General features: G+C 38.0%; 1 protein-coding gene across 2 annotated transcripts in view; it reads left to right on the plus strand.

Annotated features, from left to right (window-relative positions):
- The window catches only part of LOC139979642 (sodium- and chloride-dependent glycine transporter 1-like), a 76,971-nt gene extending 66,911 nt beyond the window's left edge, over nt 1-10,060 (plus strand). For both annotated transcript variants that reach the window (XM_071990650.1, XM_071990651.1), the window contains 5 exons: nt 64-198; nt 5,557-5,650; nt 6,347-6,474; nt 7,470-7,622; nt 9,552-10,060. In XM_071990650.1, coding sequence (XP_071846751.1) covers nt 64-198; nt 5,557-5,650; nt 6,347-6,474; nt 7,470-7,622; nt 9,552-9,827 — 786 coding nt within the window. In that variant the 3' untranslated portion in view covers nt 9,828-10,060. The remainder of the gene's footprint in view (nt 1-63; nt 199-5,556; nt 5,651-6,346; nt 6,475-7,469; nt 7,623-9,551) is intronic.
- Nucleotides 10,061-13,783: the final 3,723 nt, after the last annotated feature.

Here is a 13,783-nt window from a genome sequence, read left to right on the forward strand (position 1 = left end):
TTTTTTTCTTTGGAAGGCAAGGTAGTATTTTCGATACTAAATACCCAATTCTTAATTTTGTAGATGGGTTTGTGCATCAGTGTGGTGTCCAGCATCCTTGACTTGCTTGGCTGGGTTCATGGCTGGCGTCAGGCTATCCCAGTCACTCTCATCCTCTGTCTCTTCATCTTTGTGTCCACAGTCGTTGGTATCTTTGTGGTAAGAATACACTAAAGTGCAAGAGTTCAGTATTATGATGGTGCATTTCCTATGTTATCAAATTTTGGACATGTGCGTGCTTGTGTGCGTGTGTTGGTATGCGTGAATTTGCGTACTCGAACCGACACGTCGATCAAGGAACTTGTGTTTGACCACACACCTCGGAGAGGGGGGTGGGGGGCAATATTTATAATTGGGGGATTTCTAGGTGTCCCCCAATTGTTTTTTCTTAAAACCCCTAGGTCGCAATCAAGGGTCATTGAAATAATTAAAGCAGTCCTGTTATTGGGGGTGTGTTTTCAAACAGTGTGTTTTTTTAACATCTGAAGCACAAAACACAATAATAACGGGTGATCGTGCATGTGTGTGTGTGTGACGCCTCGCTTGTGAACACGATATCTCAAGTTGGAAAGCTTGGACCATTCTAATATTTGGTGGATATGAGTACCATATTGAGTAGTTAAACCCTATGGTTTTTGGTGCCTGTGAAGGTCACCAAAGGTCAGTTAGAGGCCAAACACCAAAATATTAAAACAAGCAATAACTGCCATTGACAGGGTCTGACATGGTGATACTTTGGGAGTAGTTGTGAATGGGGTATGGGATCGTTTCCAAACGTAACGGTAATGTGATCAAAGGTCAACAAAGGTCAATCAGTGGTCAAAAACTAGTATTTTTGCAATAACTTGAGAACAAAATGTCCATCAAGGTTGGGAGTTACGCTATTGTAATACAATAGTCGAACCGCATCTGGGTGACCTTTGACCTCAGGTTGGCCTCCAGTGACCTGTATTAGTTTGTTTGGTTATTTGAATTTTCGTAGCCATATTCAAATCTCAAAGGTACCTTCTGATCAATATTGTCCATGGGTTGACCCCTGTGCCACGTTCCTTGCGAAGTTATCAGAGGTCAAGGGTTGGTTTGGTTTTAATAAACTTTCATGTGGTTAGGATGGTCTTACAGAGTTGTCATGTTGCTTTTTGAATCAGTGTGTCAAACTACATCCTACTATGAGGTCAAAAGGTAAAATCCTGCAAAATATGCTCATTTTGGGAGATACGGGGCAAAGAAAAAAAGTTTGTCAATATTTTGATATAAGATAGAGCTTTGTGTGCTCTATAGAGGAAACCAACTCCCGCTTCAATCGGACACCAGGTTCTCAAGGTATGAGGAGCCAAAGGTTGGTTTCTATACCTTTTAGCAATAACATTGTGTGTATACATTAGAGCAAATAACAATTTTAGAACAGAGTGCACGTCATCAAGGGGAACATTTTTGAAAAAAAACCATTAGGTCATCCAAGGTCATTCAAGGTTGCTTTTGTGAAAAAAAGCCAAATTATGTTAATTTTTGCAACAACTTCTAGTCACGAAGTCTGACACGATATCTCAAGAAGGAAAGCTTGGATCAGTCTCGTACTGCATGTGAAGGAGTACCACATTAAGTTTAAAATAACTTTTGTTTTTGGTGGAGGTCCAAGTCCATTGGGGTCACTGGAGGTCAAATTGTGAAAACCTTGTAAACACGATAACTCAAGAAGGGGAGGTTGGACGAATCTCATATTTAGTATGTAGTTGGTACGCGTTCAGTACAAGATTTTATTGAGGTCAGAGGTCATTTGGAGTCACGAGACTTGGAACCTGTTTAATGAGCTACCGTCTCTCCCACAGACCAGCCTATCAGATATAATGTGAGTTACGCCTCATACGAATAGGAGGTTATTGGCAATTGGAGATGAGCTTATGTGCATCCGTAGAAGCTAAAACAGAAAGCTCGACCAAATTTGCATTGGCTTCAACGTGCCGCTCGGAAGCCTTATTTTGCGTGCAAAAAAAAAGGTGTACTTTGCAGTACAGCGGTTCTATTGGACGTTTTCCGTAGTATTTATTTCAGGTTGGATGTAGTTTCGTTGTGACCGGGCAGCGTTTATGAATCTTGACAGTTAGTCTAGTTAGATTTTTTTTACTATAACCAATTCGAAATAATTGTGTTAAGCGGTCTTAGTTTGGCAGTGAGTTCACGAGCTTTTTTTCGGGATCGGCTGTTGATCTCAATTTGTGTAGTAGTCTCTTCCACCAGTTTCAGCATAGCTAGGCCTTAAAAGTAACGGTCGATTTGTCACGTTTATGATTATGGGACAATTTGAACACACTTGTGTAGGCCTGTGAGCAATTTTATGTTGTCTAGGCCAGCAACGGTTGGGTAGAATAGGGTTCGTTAACACAACAACGTAAGAATACGAGTCAGAATACCAATACACTTATGATGGCAAAACATCTCCTTCATTATTTCTTAAGGCAATTTTCCTACTGGCTACCAGTCATAATTCGCAAATATAGAACATTATAAGAAGTTTTGAGACAAGTTTGCATGTTGTTACTGTTAGGAATTTTGGAAGAGAGATGCTCTTACAACCTCAGATTTCATTGCGTAAAAGATCGCTTTGATTTAGGCAGTGTAATGGAGTAATAGCGATATATTTCGCGCATCAATCTGCAGCTAAAAGACAAATAATTAATAGGGAAATTGTACGAAGTCGCCGCTCTAATTGAGCAGCGGTTTAAAGTAGCAGTGAGAAACTGTATATGGTTAAGACTCCCGCACACCTAGTTTCTGTATAGTATATGCCTCGTAAAGTATCGAGTAGCCCTCATTTAACAGAAGCCAAGCTATTTTCGTGGGAATTTTTACAGAGGTTATATTTTTATTTGTTTGAGACACTACAGTAGGCCTAGCTGCTTATTTATGATTCTGCGTCATGTTTTACTTTGTGTTTTACTTTTGGTGGAAAAAGGTTTTAATTTCGTTCTTCAAAGAAACATAACTTTCTAATGCGCAATTACCTAGCACCATGCATATGCCTAACCATTGTTCATAGAAAGTATTGATGTTGCAGATCTGTCCTTTGGAGACTTGAAAAACAATGATAGGCGTAGTGGCGAGTTGAATTTGGCGAGTATATGTTTAGTCACTGTCGCCAAATAGCGAGTACCTTCAAAAATATTTGTCGAGGCCTGAAAACCTTCACAACATGATTTCTCATTGTAGAAATCATGGATACTTTTCATACATGGTATATGGATTTGCCATATTGATTACAAGAATCCAATTGCTTGTGAGGTCAAATCTCCTGTAGGTCACCAGAAGTCAAACTCTGAAAAACCTTTTACATGATATGTAACGATGGAAATCGTGGATACCTCTAACACTTCGCGTGTGGATTCTTAACATTGAGTACAAGACCCCTATTGTTTTCGGGGAGGTGTGTATAGCCTGTACAGTAGACTGACCTGTGTAATCATGCCATGGTGTTATTGTAACAGCTAGTTCTGGTTGTACTAACAAGCAGAAGTCTGGTGCATTAACAGGTGCGTATCCAGGGGGGGCGTTGGGGGCGCGCGCCCCCCGGGTAAGGAAAAGAGGAGAGAAAAAAAAAGAAGAAAAAAGGAAAAGGAGGGGAAAAAGAGAAAAGGAGGAGAGAAAGGAAGGGAAAAGAAAAAGAAAAAAAGAGAAAAAGAAGAAAAGGAGGGGGTAGAAGATAGCCAAGACCTCGGGAAGAGAAAGAGGAACAGTCATAGTTAAAGCGCTGATCCCTATTATATACACAGGGTAGCCAGTGACAGATCAAGGATTACGGAGGGGGTGTGCGCCTCACCCTACCCCTTACACCGACAACTCCATTTTTGACGTTTCCATTTTTCCTCTCTCACTAATGTATCTATATAAATACTATATATGGTCTATCATGACGCGTGTGTCTGTATGGACGCCTTAAACAATTGTACAAATTGTAGTACAATTGTGCTATGGAACCAACTGTGGGTGGTCTTGAACTCGACCGAGTCGTCGGGGAACATGACGCATTTCGGGAAGGGGGCGACCGCCCCCTCCCCCCCCCGATCAAATTTTCTTTACGACATCGCTAGTAATTTCAAAATAGACAATGCTTAGATGCAACTTACAAGGCCTGGGAAGTGTCATTTCCAGCGATCTGGGAGGCATTTTCGGCCAAAATTTTTCTTGTACGCTTCGCGCCAAACCATGGTGGCGCTTCGCTTAGATAGTTTGCCTACAGGCTTCGCCCCTCCCTTGGCAATTACTTGCTACACGCCTGTTCGAATTTGTAAAGCAAAGAGCAGATATAACATCATATCAGTGAGCATTGAAATGCATGTTCCACGATGAACAGCCTCAAAAAACTGTCTATGTGTATATTCAAGGCGTAGGAGCCCAATTGGATTTGGGGCTGTAACGACTTGCCCGAAAAAGAGCCGAAATTTTTCGCGCGCGAAGCGCGCGTTCAATATATCGATGCCAATATCATATAAGCAAGCATCGGTCATTACATTGCATGGCATCGTCTACCTTACGGTCCGTGAAAGTTGCACAGTATACCGCCGGATGCTAATGTAAACAACCAAATGTCTTATGTAGATGGAGAAAAACCATACAGATCCATTTATGTCAAAACTCTCTTTTACAGTAGTAATGTCGGCCAAGCTTACAACTTTATTTTAATTACCAAGGAGATCATTTTTAAGCTATTCATTGCTATTTAGTTTTCTTTCAGTAGGTGCCCGAAAAAAACGGGAAAAAATTTGGTTGCGGGGGGGGGGGGGCTGCATCCTCCGCCTTCTACGGGACCTACGCCTATGTGTGTAGTGTTCGGTTTCGATATACCTGATATCGGAAATATCTGCTATTTTTCATTTCCTTCAACCAAGTTTTATAATAGCCATTATAAGAGGTTTTAATATTTCTACACCAAAAAATTAACTGTGTCGGAATTTTCGAAAATTTCCTGACCAACATTTTTTCTATATTGGTTGTCCATAGATTGAATTTTGTGCAACATTATGGGTATGTTTTCAAGTGATTTAAGCCCGTGAAATATTGAGCTTAAAACCTTGAAAAGTGGGGCTGTCAGATATTGTAGGCCGTGACGTAGAATCACCTACAAAAGCAATGAACCATATAGGACATGCAATGAGGTCGAACATGATGAGTGACTGGTTACAATCTCCAAAAAGGTTATGGATGGAAAAAAACTTTTGGGAAATACTTGGTTCTCAGGCAAAAGTGTACATCTGGTTGGTCATTTTCAAGCCCGAGATGTGCCATTTCCGGTGATCTGGGGGGTATCAAAACCAGAAATTTTCTTGTACGCTCCGCGCCAACCGATGGTGGCGCTCCGCTTAGATGGTAATTCGCGCCCCCCGGGTTAGAAAATCCTGGATACGCGCCTGATTAAAGTCATCGAAACCACAATGCATTTTGCATTCTGGTTTGCTTCTGTAGCAACATATATTATAACTTTAATTTGATTGTTTTGAAATAAGTTGATCCTCTTTTTCACAGGGAAGCTCTTACCTACTAGTGTTATACTATGGTTTTGTCTACCTACAAATAGTGCCTATCGCTATGTTTTGCATCAGTGTGGTGTGGCTTTACGGTAAGACAACTGAGATGGTGTGCAAACTTAACGTTTACTTAGAATTATTTTTTTCAGCAGATTTCTCACCACAGTGTGAAGGAAATTGTCAAATCATTCCAGATATATATATATATATATATATATATATATAAAGATATAGGTATATATACATATATATATATAGATATATATTGATATACATAGATATATATATCCATAGCCTAGTTGGTTTAGGGTCCCAATGTAATGCGCGAGGCCGGGTGTGAATCCCGTTGGAGGCTGGAGGTTTCTCCACTGGTCAGGATTTTTCAAATCATAACTGTTTCAAATTTATTTATGAATATATATATATGATAATAAGCAAATAACGTATATACAAATAACAAGTATATTGCAATAATACTTGCTAATAATGGCAATATACAATGGTATATATATTTGTTTTATATATCTACTTCAAGCGGGGAAGGGGGGGGGGGGCATTCCATTAAAAGCTAGTATTATTGTCATTACAGCAACATTTTACAAACAGTAAGATAGCATCCAATAGTCGCGAGACGGTTATCGGTTTAAATAGAAACAAAAATTAAAAGCATATAAATACTCTGTAGTGAATATTTGAATTCTTTGAAATTATCAAACATATTCCAGTTAAGTCATTATGGTTATAATGATCCTGTGACCTTTGAACTCTCTTCTTCATCAATACTTCAGGTGGTCTCCAAAGGTTGTATCTCATGCGATTTGCCAAAGATGTGGAGTCCATGGTTGGCTTTTTCCCCGTCTTCTTTAAAGGCTTGTTCACCGCTATGTGGGGCTTTGTGACTCCGTGTCTGATGGTGGTAACTTATTTTTCGCATCCTTCACTTAATAATAATTGGAAACAGAGGAAGAAAGATTCACACATGGTGTTTTATCTCAAAGATTTTCTAGAACTTTGCAAGTAATTGCTATCTCTTTCATATACTGCATTATATTTATTAATACTGATTAATAATTTTTTATATTTTTCAAAGTTAAAACACCCGTTACTGGGAAATTTGTTTTGATTATGTTTGAAGCCCTTTCTTGTGTCTTTGATCAGTGTCGTTCATGGGAATTTTGTCATACCCATGAAATATTTTCTTGAAATAAATGATGACACTATGACAATTGATATTTTCATCAAATTATGAACATTTAATTGATCGATAGTGTATGACTGAACAGATAAAAAAACTCACTCATCATCATCATCATCATCATCATCATCATCATCATCATCATCATCATCATCATCATCATCATCATCATCATCATCATCATCATCATCATCATCATCATCATCATCATCATCATCATCATCATCATCATCATCATCATCATCATCATCATCATCATCATCATCATCATCATCATCATCATCATCATCATCATCATCAGTGGTCTGTGTGACAGATATAACTTCCACAAATAGCTACCAAATATCTTATCCCGTATTGGGAGATATCACAGGATTGATTGTTTCTTCACACAAGTGATGGAAGACTTGATCAAGTCTAACTATGACATCATCAAGTCTAACTATGACATCATCAAGCCACATGTGCATCAATTTATTACTGTTTTCTTCTTTTATGTATTACACAATGCTTATTTTCTCTAACGAAGATTGGTTTTGTTTGCTTCGTCTAATTCAGACTCTAAAACATTGAACCTATTAACATGACCTAATGACGTTTTATTTCAGTCTCATTACCCTGTTAACATTCCAACTTTGGATGACATTATCAGCAGTTTCTGAAATAACCTGTGAAGAGACTTTATCTGTTATGTCGTTTTCTTTATTCAAATGTAGGCCTACCTGCTGGAGGACTTTATTTGGTCTGATTTAACCAAACCGACATTGATTTTCATGAGTGTATGTCTCTTGGTTCTAATCATTGGTGTCATCCTTGGAGGACTTCATGAAGTATGGAAACATAAAGATGTCAACACATACTTTACTGATGTAAGTATGGACCGAGGAGGATCTTAATATGAGAGATGTCGTGTCACCTAACCCCCCCCCCCTCCAAAAAAAACCCCCAAGTCTGACAAGGCTCTAGTTACGACAGATTTGGTGGTGTGGTAAGGGAAGTTGACAAGATGCCCTCCCCTCCCCCCCCCCCCCCAATGAAATTCAACAGAGTTTATGACCATTTATTGTGATCCTGTGGTGATGATTTTGGTACCTGTTTATTGCATAGGGAGGTAAAGAACTCTTAAGAGACACATTATGGAAACTTGTGTTGCTTTTCCACCAATTGGAGTAGTTTTAATAGCTTGTTGGCCTAACTTGAAGTAAGAAAACCAAGCATATACCAGTACATGTAAATTCATATTCATAACTTATTTTTGGCAAGTTCTAGAGAGTTAGTTGATTCCATTAGTTAGTTAGTTAATTACATATTCATAACTTATTTGTTACAAGTTCTAGAGAGTAAGTTGATACCATTAGTTATTTAGTTAGTTAATTACATTTTCACAACTTATACTTTACAATTTCTAGGGAGTTAGTTGATTCCATAAGTTAGTTAGTTAATTACATATTCATAACTTATTCGTGACAAGTTCTTGAGAATTAGTTGATGCCATTAGTTAGTTAGTTAATTACATATTCATAATTTATTGTGACAAGCTCTAGAGAGTTATTGAATTCCATTAGTTTCTTATTTAGTTAACTTCATATTCATAACTTATTTGTTACAAGTTCTAGAGAGTAAGTTGATACCATTAGTTATTTAGTTAGTTAATTACATTTTCACAACTTATACTTTACAATTTCTAGGGAGTTAGTTGATTCCATAAGTTAGTTAGTTAATTACATATTCATAACTTATTCGTGACAAGTTCTTGAGAATTAGTTGATGCCATTAGTTAGTTAGTTAATTACATATTCATAATTTATTGTGACAAGCTCTAGAGAGTTATTGAATTCCATTAGTTTCTTATTTAGTTAACTTCATATTCATAACTTATTTGTGACAAGCTCTAGTGAGTTATTTGATTCCATTAGTTTGTTATTTAATTAACTACATATTCATAAGTTATTTATAACAAGTTCTAGAGAGTTTAGTTGAAACCATTAGTTAGTCAGTTAGTTAATTACATATTCATAACTTATGCGTTACAAGTTCTAGAGAGTTAGTTGATAACAATAGTTAGTTAATTAATTACATATTCATAACTCATTTATTACAAGTTCTAAAGAGTTCAGTTGAGACTATTAGTTAGTTAGTTAGTTAATTACATATTCATAACTTATTCATGACAACTTCTAGAGAGTTAGCTGATTCCATTAGTTAGTTCATACATATTCATATTTTCTTTGTGACAAGTTCCAGAGAGTTATAGTTAGTCGAAGAGATGACAATCAGAGTGACTGGATAACTGAAAAGTGACATCTCCTGTGAAACGTTATAATATCTCAAGAAGGGACCTCATAACAGACCTACTTCACAGTGTTGGTGATGGTTCATTCCAGATAAACATTTGGCTTTGAAATGTATCTTGGTGATGCAAAGGATTAAGAAGTATGACCTAGGCAGATAAAATACAATTTAAGTGTACTCACCGGATCTCCACCTTTTCAACGTCAAGTTTTGAAATGGAAGTGGGTGAATTAAACTTTAAACAAAAAGTTCTGTGGAAAGTGGGTGGCGGGGATGGGGGGGAGGTAGGGAGGCAGGAGGTTGCATTCTTCTGACACAAGCTCTATTATAAGACCTATTTCTACCAAAAGGTAGAGGGTGCATGCCGTTTTTTATCCTGATGATTTTGTATCCTGATGTGCACTATTCTCCTGTTTTATTCTTACTGTCATATAGTCCAGGTGAAATCCATCAACTTTTTTCTCTTGTTTTACCCCCTCCTCTTCAAACCCTTGTCAAATCTGCAGTATATCTACAGAGCATCTTTACCCCTTCCCAATTGGGGCCCGGCGTTGGAAGATCATCGCAGCTACGCAGGATATCTACCGACTGGCTTAACCCCGCAACCTTACCGCATAGGACAGAGACCATACTTGCCAAACGTTGAAGATCCGCAGCCACCTGTGGGAAATCCGACATCCGGGTCGTCGGCACAGCGTGAAATGGACCCCGACACGGCTACCCTACCAGTGGCTACCCCGTTGCTTGGTTTGAATCTGGATTCCACTGAGACCACTCTCTGAGACGGGTTTGAACATTGCATGAACATTGCACGAACGGACTCATATCCTACGATCCTGTAGTCTCATATTTTATTTTGTTGATCGTCAAGGTAATGTAGTTCAACACTAAAAGCAATTGGAACGGATGGCTGGTGTTCCTTGAAGTCTTAAAAAAACAAGTGAAGAGAAGAGAAGAGTAGTACGTAACAATTGAGGCGAAAGAAATGCAGGGCATTTGGGTTTTTTTTTTTTTTGACAACATATGCATCTTGGGAAAAAAAAGGAAGGAAAATAATAAAATACTATTTCTTAATTCTTGCATAATAGGTAAGGCATCCATTAGTCTTGGAGACTATTAATTTGTGAAATCAAAACGTTAAAGTCGTAAAAAATGTTCATGTTTTTTTATCCATATCTACAAAGTATACATGGCTGATATAATTAGTATTAGAACCATTGGTTGGGTTTAAATTATTGTTCTACCCTAATTATTGCACCATTGGTATTTCTAAAACTGTATGCATAGATTTCAGAGACTCATAGAACTTATATTATTGGAGGAATCTGAGATCCTGGATCCAGTTTTGGGACTCTAAAATATGCAGTAATTAGCGACTTGTATGAGTCATTTAAGTTTGGCAATTAGGGACTAATATCATTCATTGGATGCCTACAATCAAGGACTTGTGATTCATTTGATGTAGGTAATCAGGGACTTGTGATATATTTGATGTAGGTAAATCAGGGACTTGTGATTCATTTGATGTAGGTAATCAGGGACTTGTGATATATTTGATGTAGTTAAATCAGGGACTTGTGATACATTTGATGTAGGTAATCAGGGACTTGTGATACATTTCAAGTAGGTAAACAGGGACTTGTGATACATTTGATGTAGGTAATCAGGGACTTGTCATACATTTCAAGTAGGTAAACAGGGACTTGTGATACATTTGATGTACGTAATCAGGGACTTGTGATCAAGGGCGGCGGAAGCACTTTTAATCTGGGGGGGCACCGACATCAAAGGGCACTTTGCAGAAATTCGATTGGACTGATGCAGTCTTATATTTAGTACCCTTGATAACTCTTATTGTATTAACTTATTTGCGTATACAGATCACTCCATCAACGTCCCGCCCCCCCCCCCCCCCCCAGGAAAATATGCATACTAGCACTGCAGTATCCAATGCGCAAATTGGGAAACAAGGAACAAGTTTTCTTTTGAGACAAAATGAGGTGAAATCATGCTAGTTGCTAATGTAGGAATATTCCGAATTAGAGTTTATTTCTTTTTAATATATTAACCATTTTTTCCATTCGAAATAGCTTTGAGTTTGACCCACAGAAATTCATTTAAAGTCATGGGCGTAGCCAGGATTTGAAAAGTTGTATGCACGACTATCTGAGCGTAGCGCCACCATCGGTTGGCGCGGAGCGTACAAGAAAATTTTTGGTTTTACAAACCCCTCAGATGGCCGGAAACGGCCCTTCCCGAGTGTTCATTCTGGTTCCCTGGCCTCTTGCTAACTTGAGACACCTAATTTTTTATGTAGAAAAAGGGCACATTTTTAACCTGAGGAAAAGTGGGGGGGGCACGTGCCCCCTGTGCCCCCCCGGTTCCGCCGCCCTTGCTTGTGATACATTTGATGTAGGTAATCAGGGACTTGTCATACATTTAATGTAGTTAATCAGGGACTTGTGATAAATTTCAAGTAGGTAAACAGGGACTTGTGATACATTTGATGTAGGTAATCAGGGGCTTGTGATACATTTGATGTAGGTAATCAGGGACTTGTGATACATTTAATGTAGTTAATCAGGGACTTGTGATACATTTGATGTAGGTAATCAGGGACTTGTGATACATTTAATGTAGTTAATCAGGGACTTGTGATACATTTAATGTAGTTAATCAGGGACTTGTGATACATTTGATGTAGGTAATCAGGGACTTGTGATACATTTGATGTAGGTAATCAGGGACTTGTCATACATTTAATGTAGTTAATCAGGGACTTGTGATACATTTGATGTAGGTAATCAGGGACTTGTGATACATTTGATGTAGGAAATCAGGGACTTGTGATACATTTGGTGTAGGTAATCAGGGACTTGTGATACATTTAATGTAGTTAATCAGGGACTTGTGATACATTTGATGAAGGTAATCAGGGACTTGTGATACATTTAATGTAGTTAATCAGGGACTTGTGATACATTTGATGTAGGTAATCAGGGACTTGTGATACATTTGATGTAGGTAATCAGGGACTTGTCATACATTTAATGTAGGTAATCAGGGATTTGTGATACCTTGATACCTTGAGGTAATCAGCTTTTTCAATACCTTTTCAAATATAAGCCACTGAAAATTTGTCTACCTTGTGAATTTTTTGCACTGGGGATATAAACTATCCTCACCTGGTGCTCAATAGTTTTGTTGCATCTACAGACACCGCATTGCATACTTTGCATGTTTCATACTTTACATGTTTCATACTTTGCATGTTTCATACTTTACATTAATTCCATTGGATGAACATTGATACTCATTTAAATGTCAATAGAAATGATGAGTATCCTATTCGTAGTTTTTTAATGTAAGCTTACCTTTCTTTGTATAAAACAGATTGTGTAGATCTCAAATGTAATAGAAGGGAAGGGGGGGGGGGCTGGGAAGCAGAGGGGGATGAGCTGTCTTAAAAAATTGGACAAATTCAAAGATTTCTAAAATCAAAGTCTATTTGTGATCTGATTCAGATGCAATTTGCTAAAATTAAAACCTTTACTTTTTAACAAATCATGGATTGTAACAGTCATGATTTTTTACATAAGAATTTAAAAAAGGAGAAGAAGAAATATTACAAAATGCTCTTATTATTTTAATTATTATTTTTAACAGCAAAATAAAACAAAACTGTTAGCAAACAGCTTTTCCACTAAAGAGCCTGCTGTGTAAGAGAATGTGTAAAAGTAAGTTGGCCTGACGTTTTCGATCCAAGCAGGATCTTCTTCGGAGGCTGAATGACAAGTTACAGTAACTAGTGGCGTAGGAAGGTACTTTTGAGTGGGGGCTGAAGACTGATGGCCGGCCTGAATTTTTTTTTTGCATTTCCAGGTGGCCTCAGATGCAATTTGGTGCAATATAGCACACTTCAACCCACCCACTCCATTTTGAATATAATTTTGCATTTTCACCTAGCCTTAGATGCAATTTGGTGCTCCAAATGAGATTTTCTTCTCATTTGAAAAAAGGGTTTTCTGACTTGCGAAGCGAGGGGCGGAATGATACTTCCGCCCCTCCATTTTTTCCCTGGGGGCTGGCGCCCCCAGCCCCCCGGTTCCTACGCCCTTGACAGTAACAGAAGGGACAAATATACACACAGAATACAGACATGCTAAATGAGCAGGGTGAAAACCATTCTTGTAAAATCATTTCTTGCAGCAGCATTTACTTTTTCTAAGAGTATATTGTAATCTGAATTAAATATAGCTGATGTGTATTTAAGACACTTCATTCTTCTGTCTTTGCTTTCTTGCAATATAAAATGGTAAGCAGTTTGCTGACAGTTTCATTTTATTTTGATCTGTAATTTAATTCGAGATATCTGAAATTAATTGAAGATATCCCTAATTATTGAATAAATGTTAACATGGAGTTCCATATGGGCGTTCTCTGGGCAGTACAGCAAATAGATACGGGAAATAGCTTTGTGAAAAAGAAAGGTAGCCTACACTAGGCTGCATGTATATACTAGGGTCTTAACAAGACTAGTAGCGTAGGCCTGTGTTATTTTAAGTGCTGCCGCAAATAGTGCAAACATTGGTGAAGACACAAATTATCTGGCTTTTTACCGTACATAGAGTTCTCTATAACTTTATAAAGGAACTCTAACCGTACACAGAGCCGAAACGCCGGAAGCGCCCTCTCTTTTTTCGTGGCTTCACGGGTTAAACACACGGCGATACACTTT

The sequence above is a fragment of the Apostichopus japonicus genome, chromosome 14 (genome assembly GCF_037975245.1).
Source record: "Apostichopus japonicus isolate 1M-3 chromosome 14, ASM3797524v1, whole genome shotgun sequence".
Lineage (NCBI taxonomy): Eukaryota > Metazoa > Echinodermata > Holothuroidea > Aspidochirotida > Stichopodidae > Apostichopus > Apostichopus japonicus.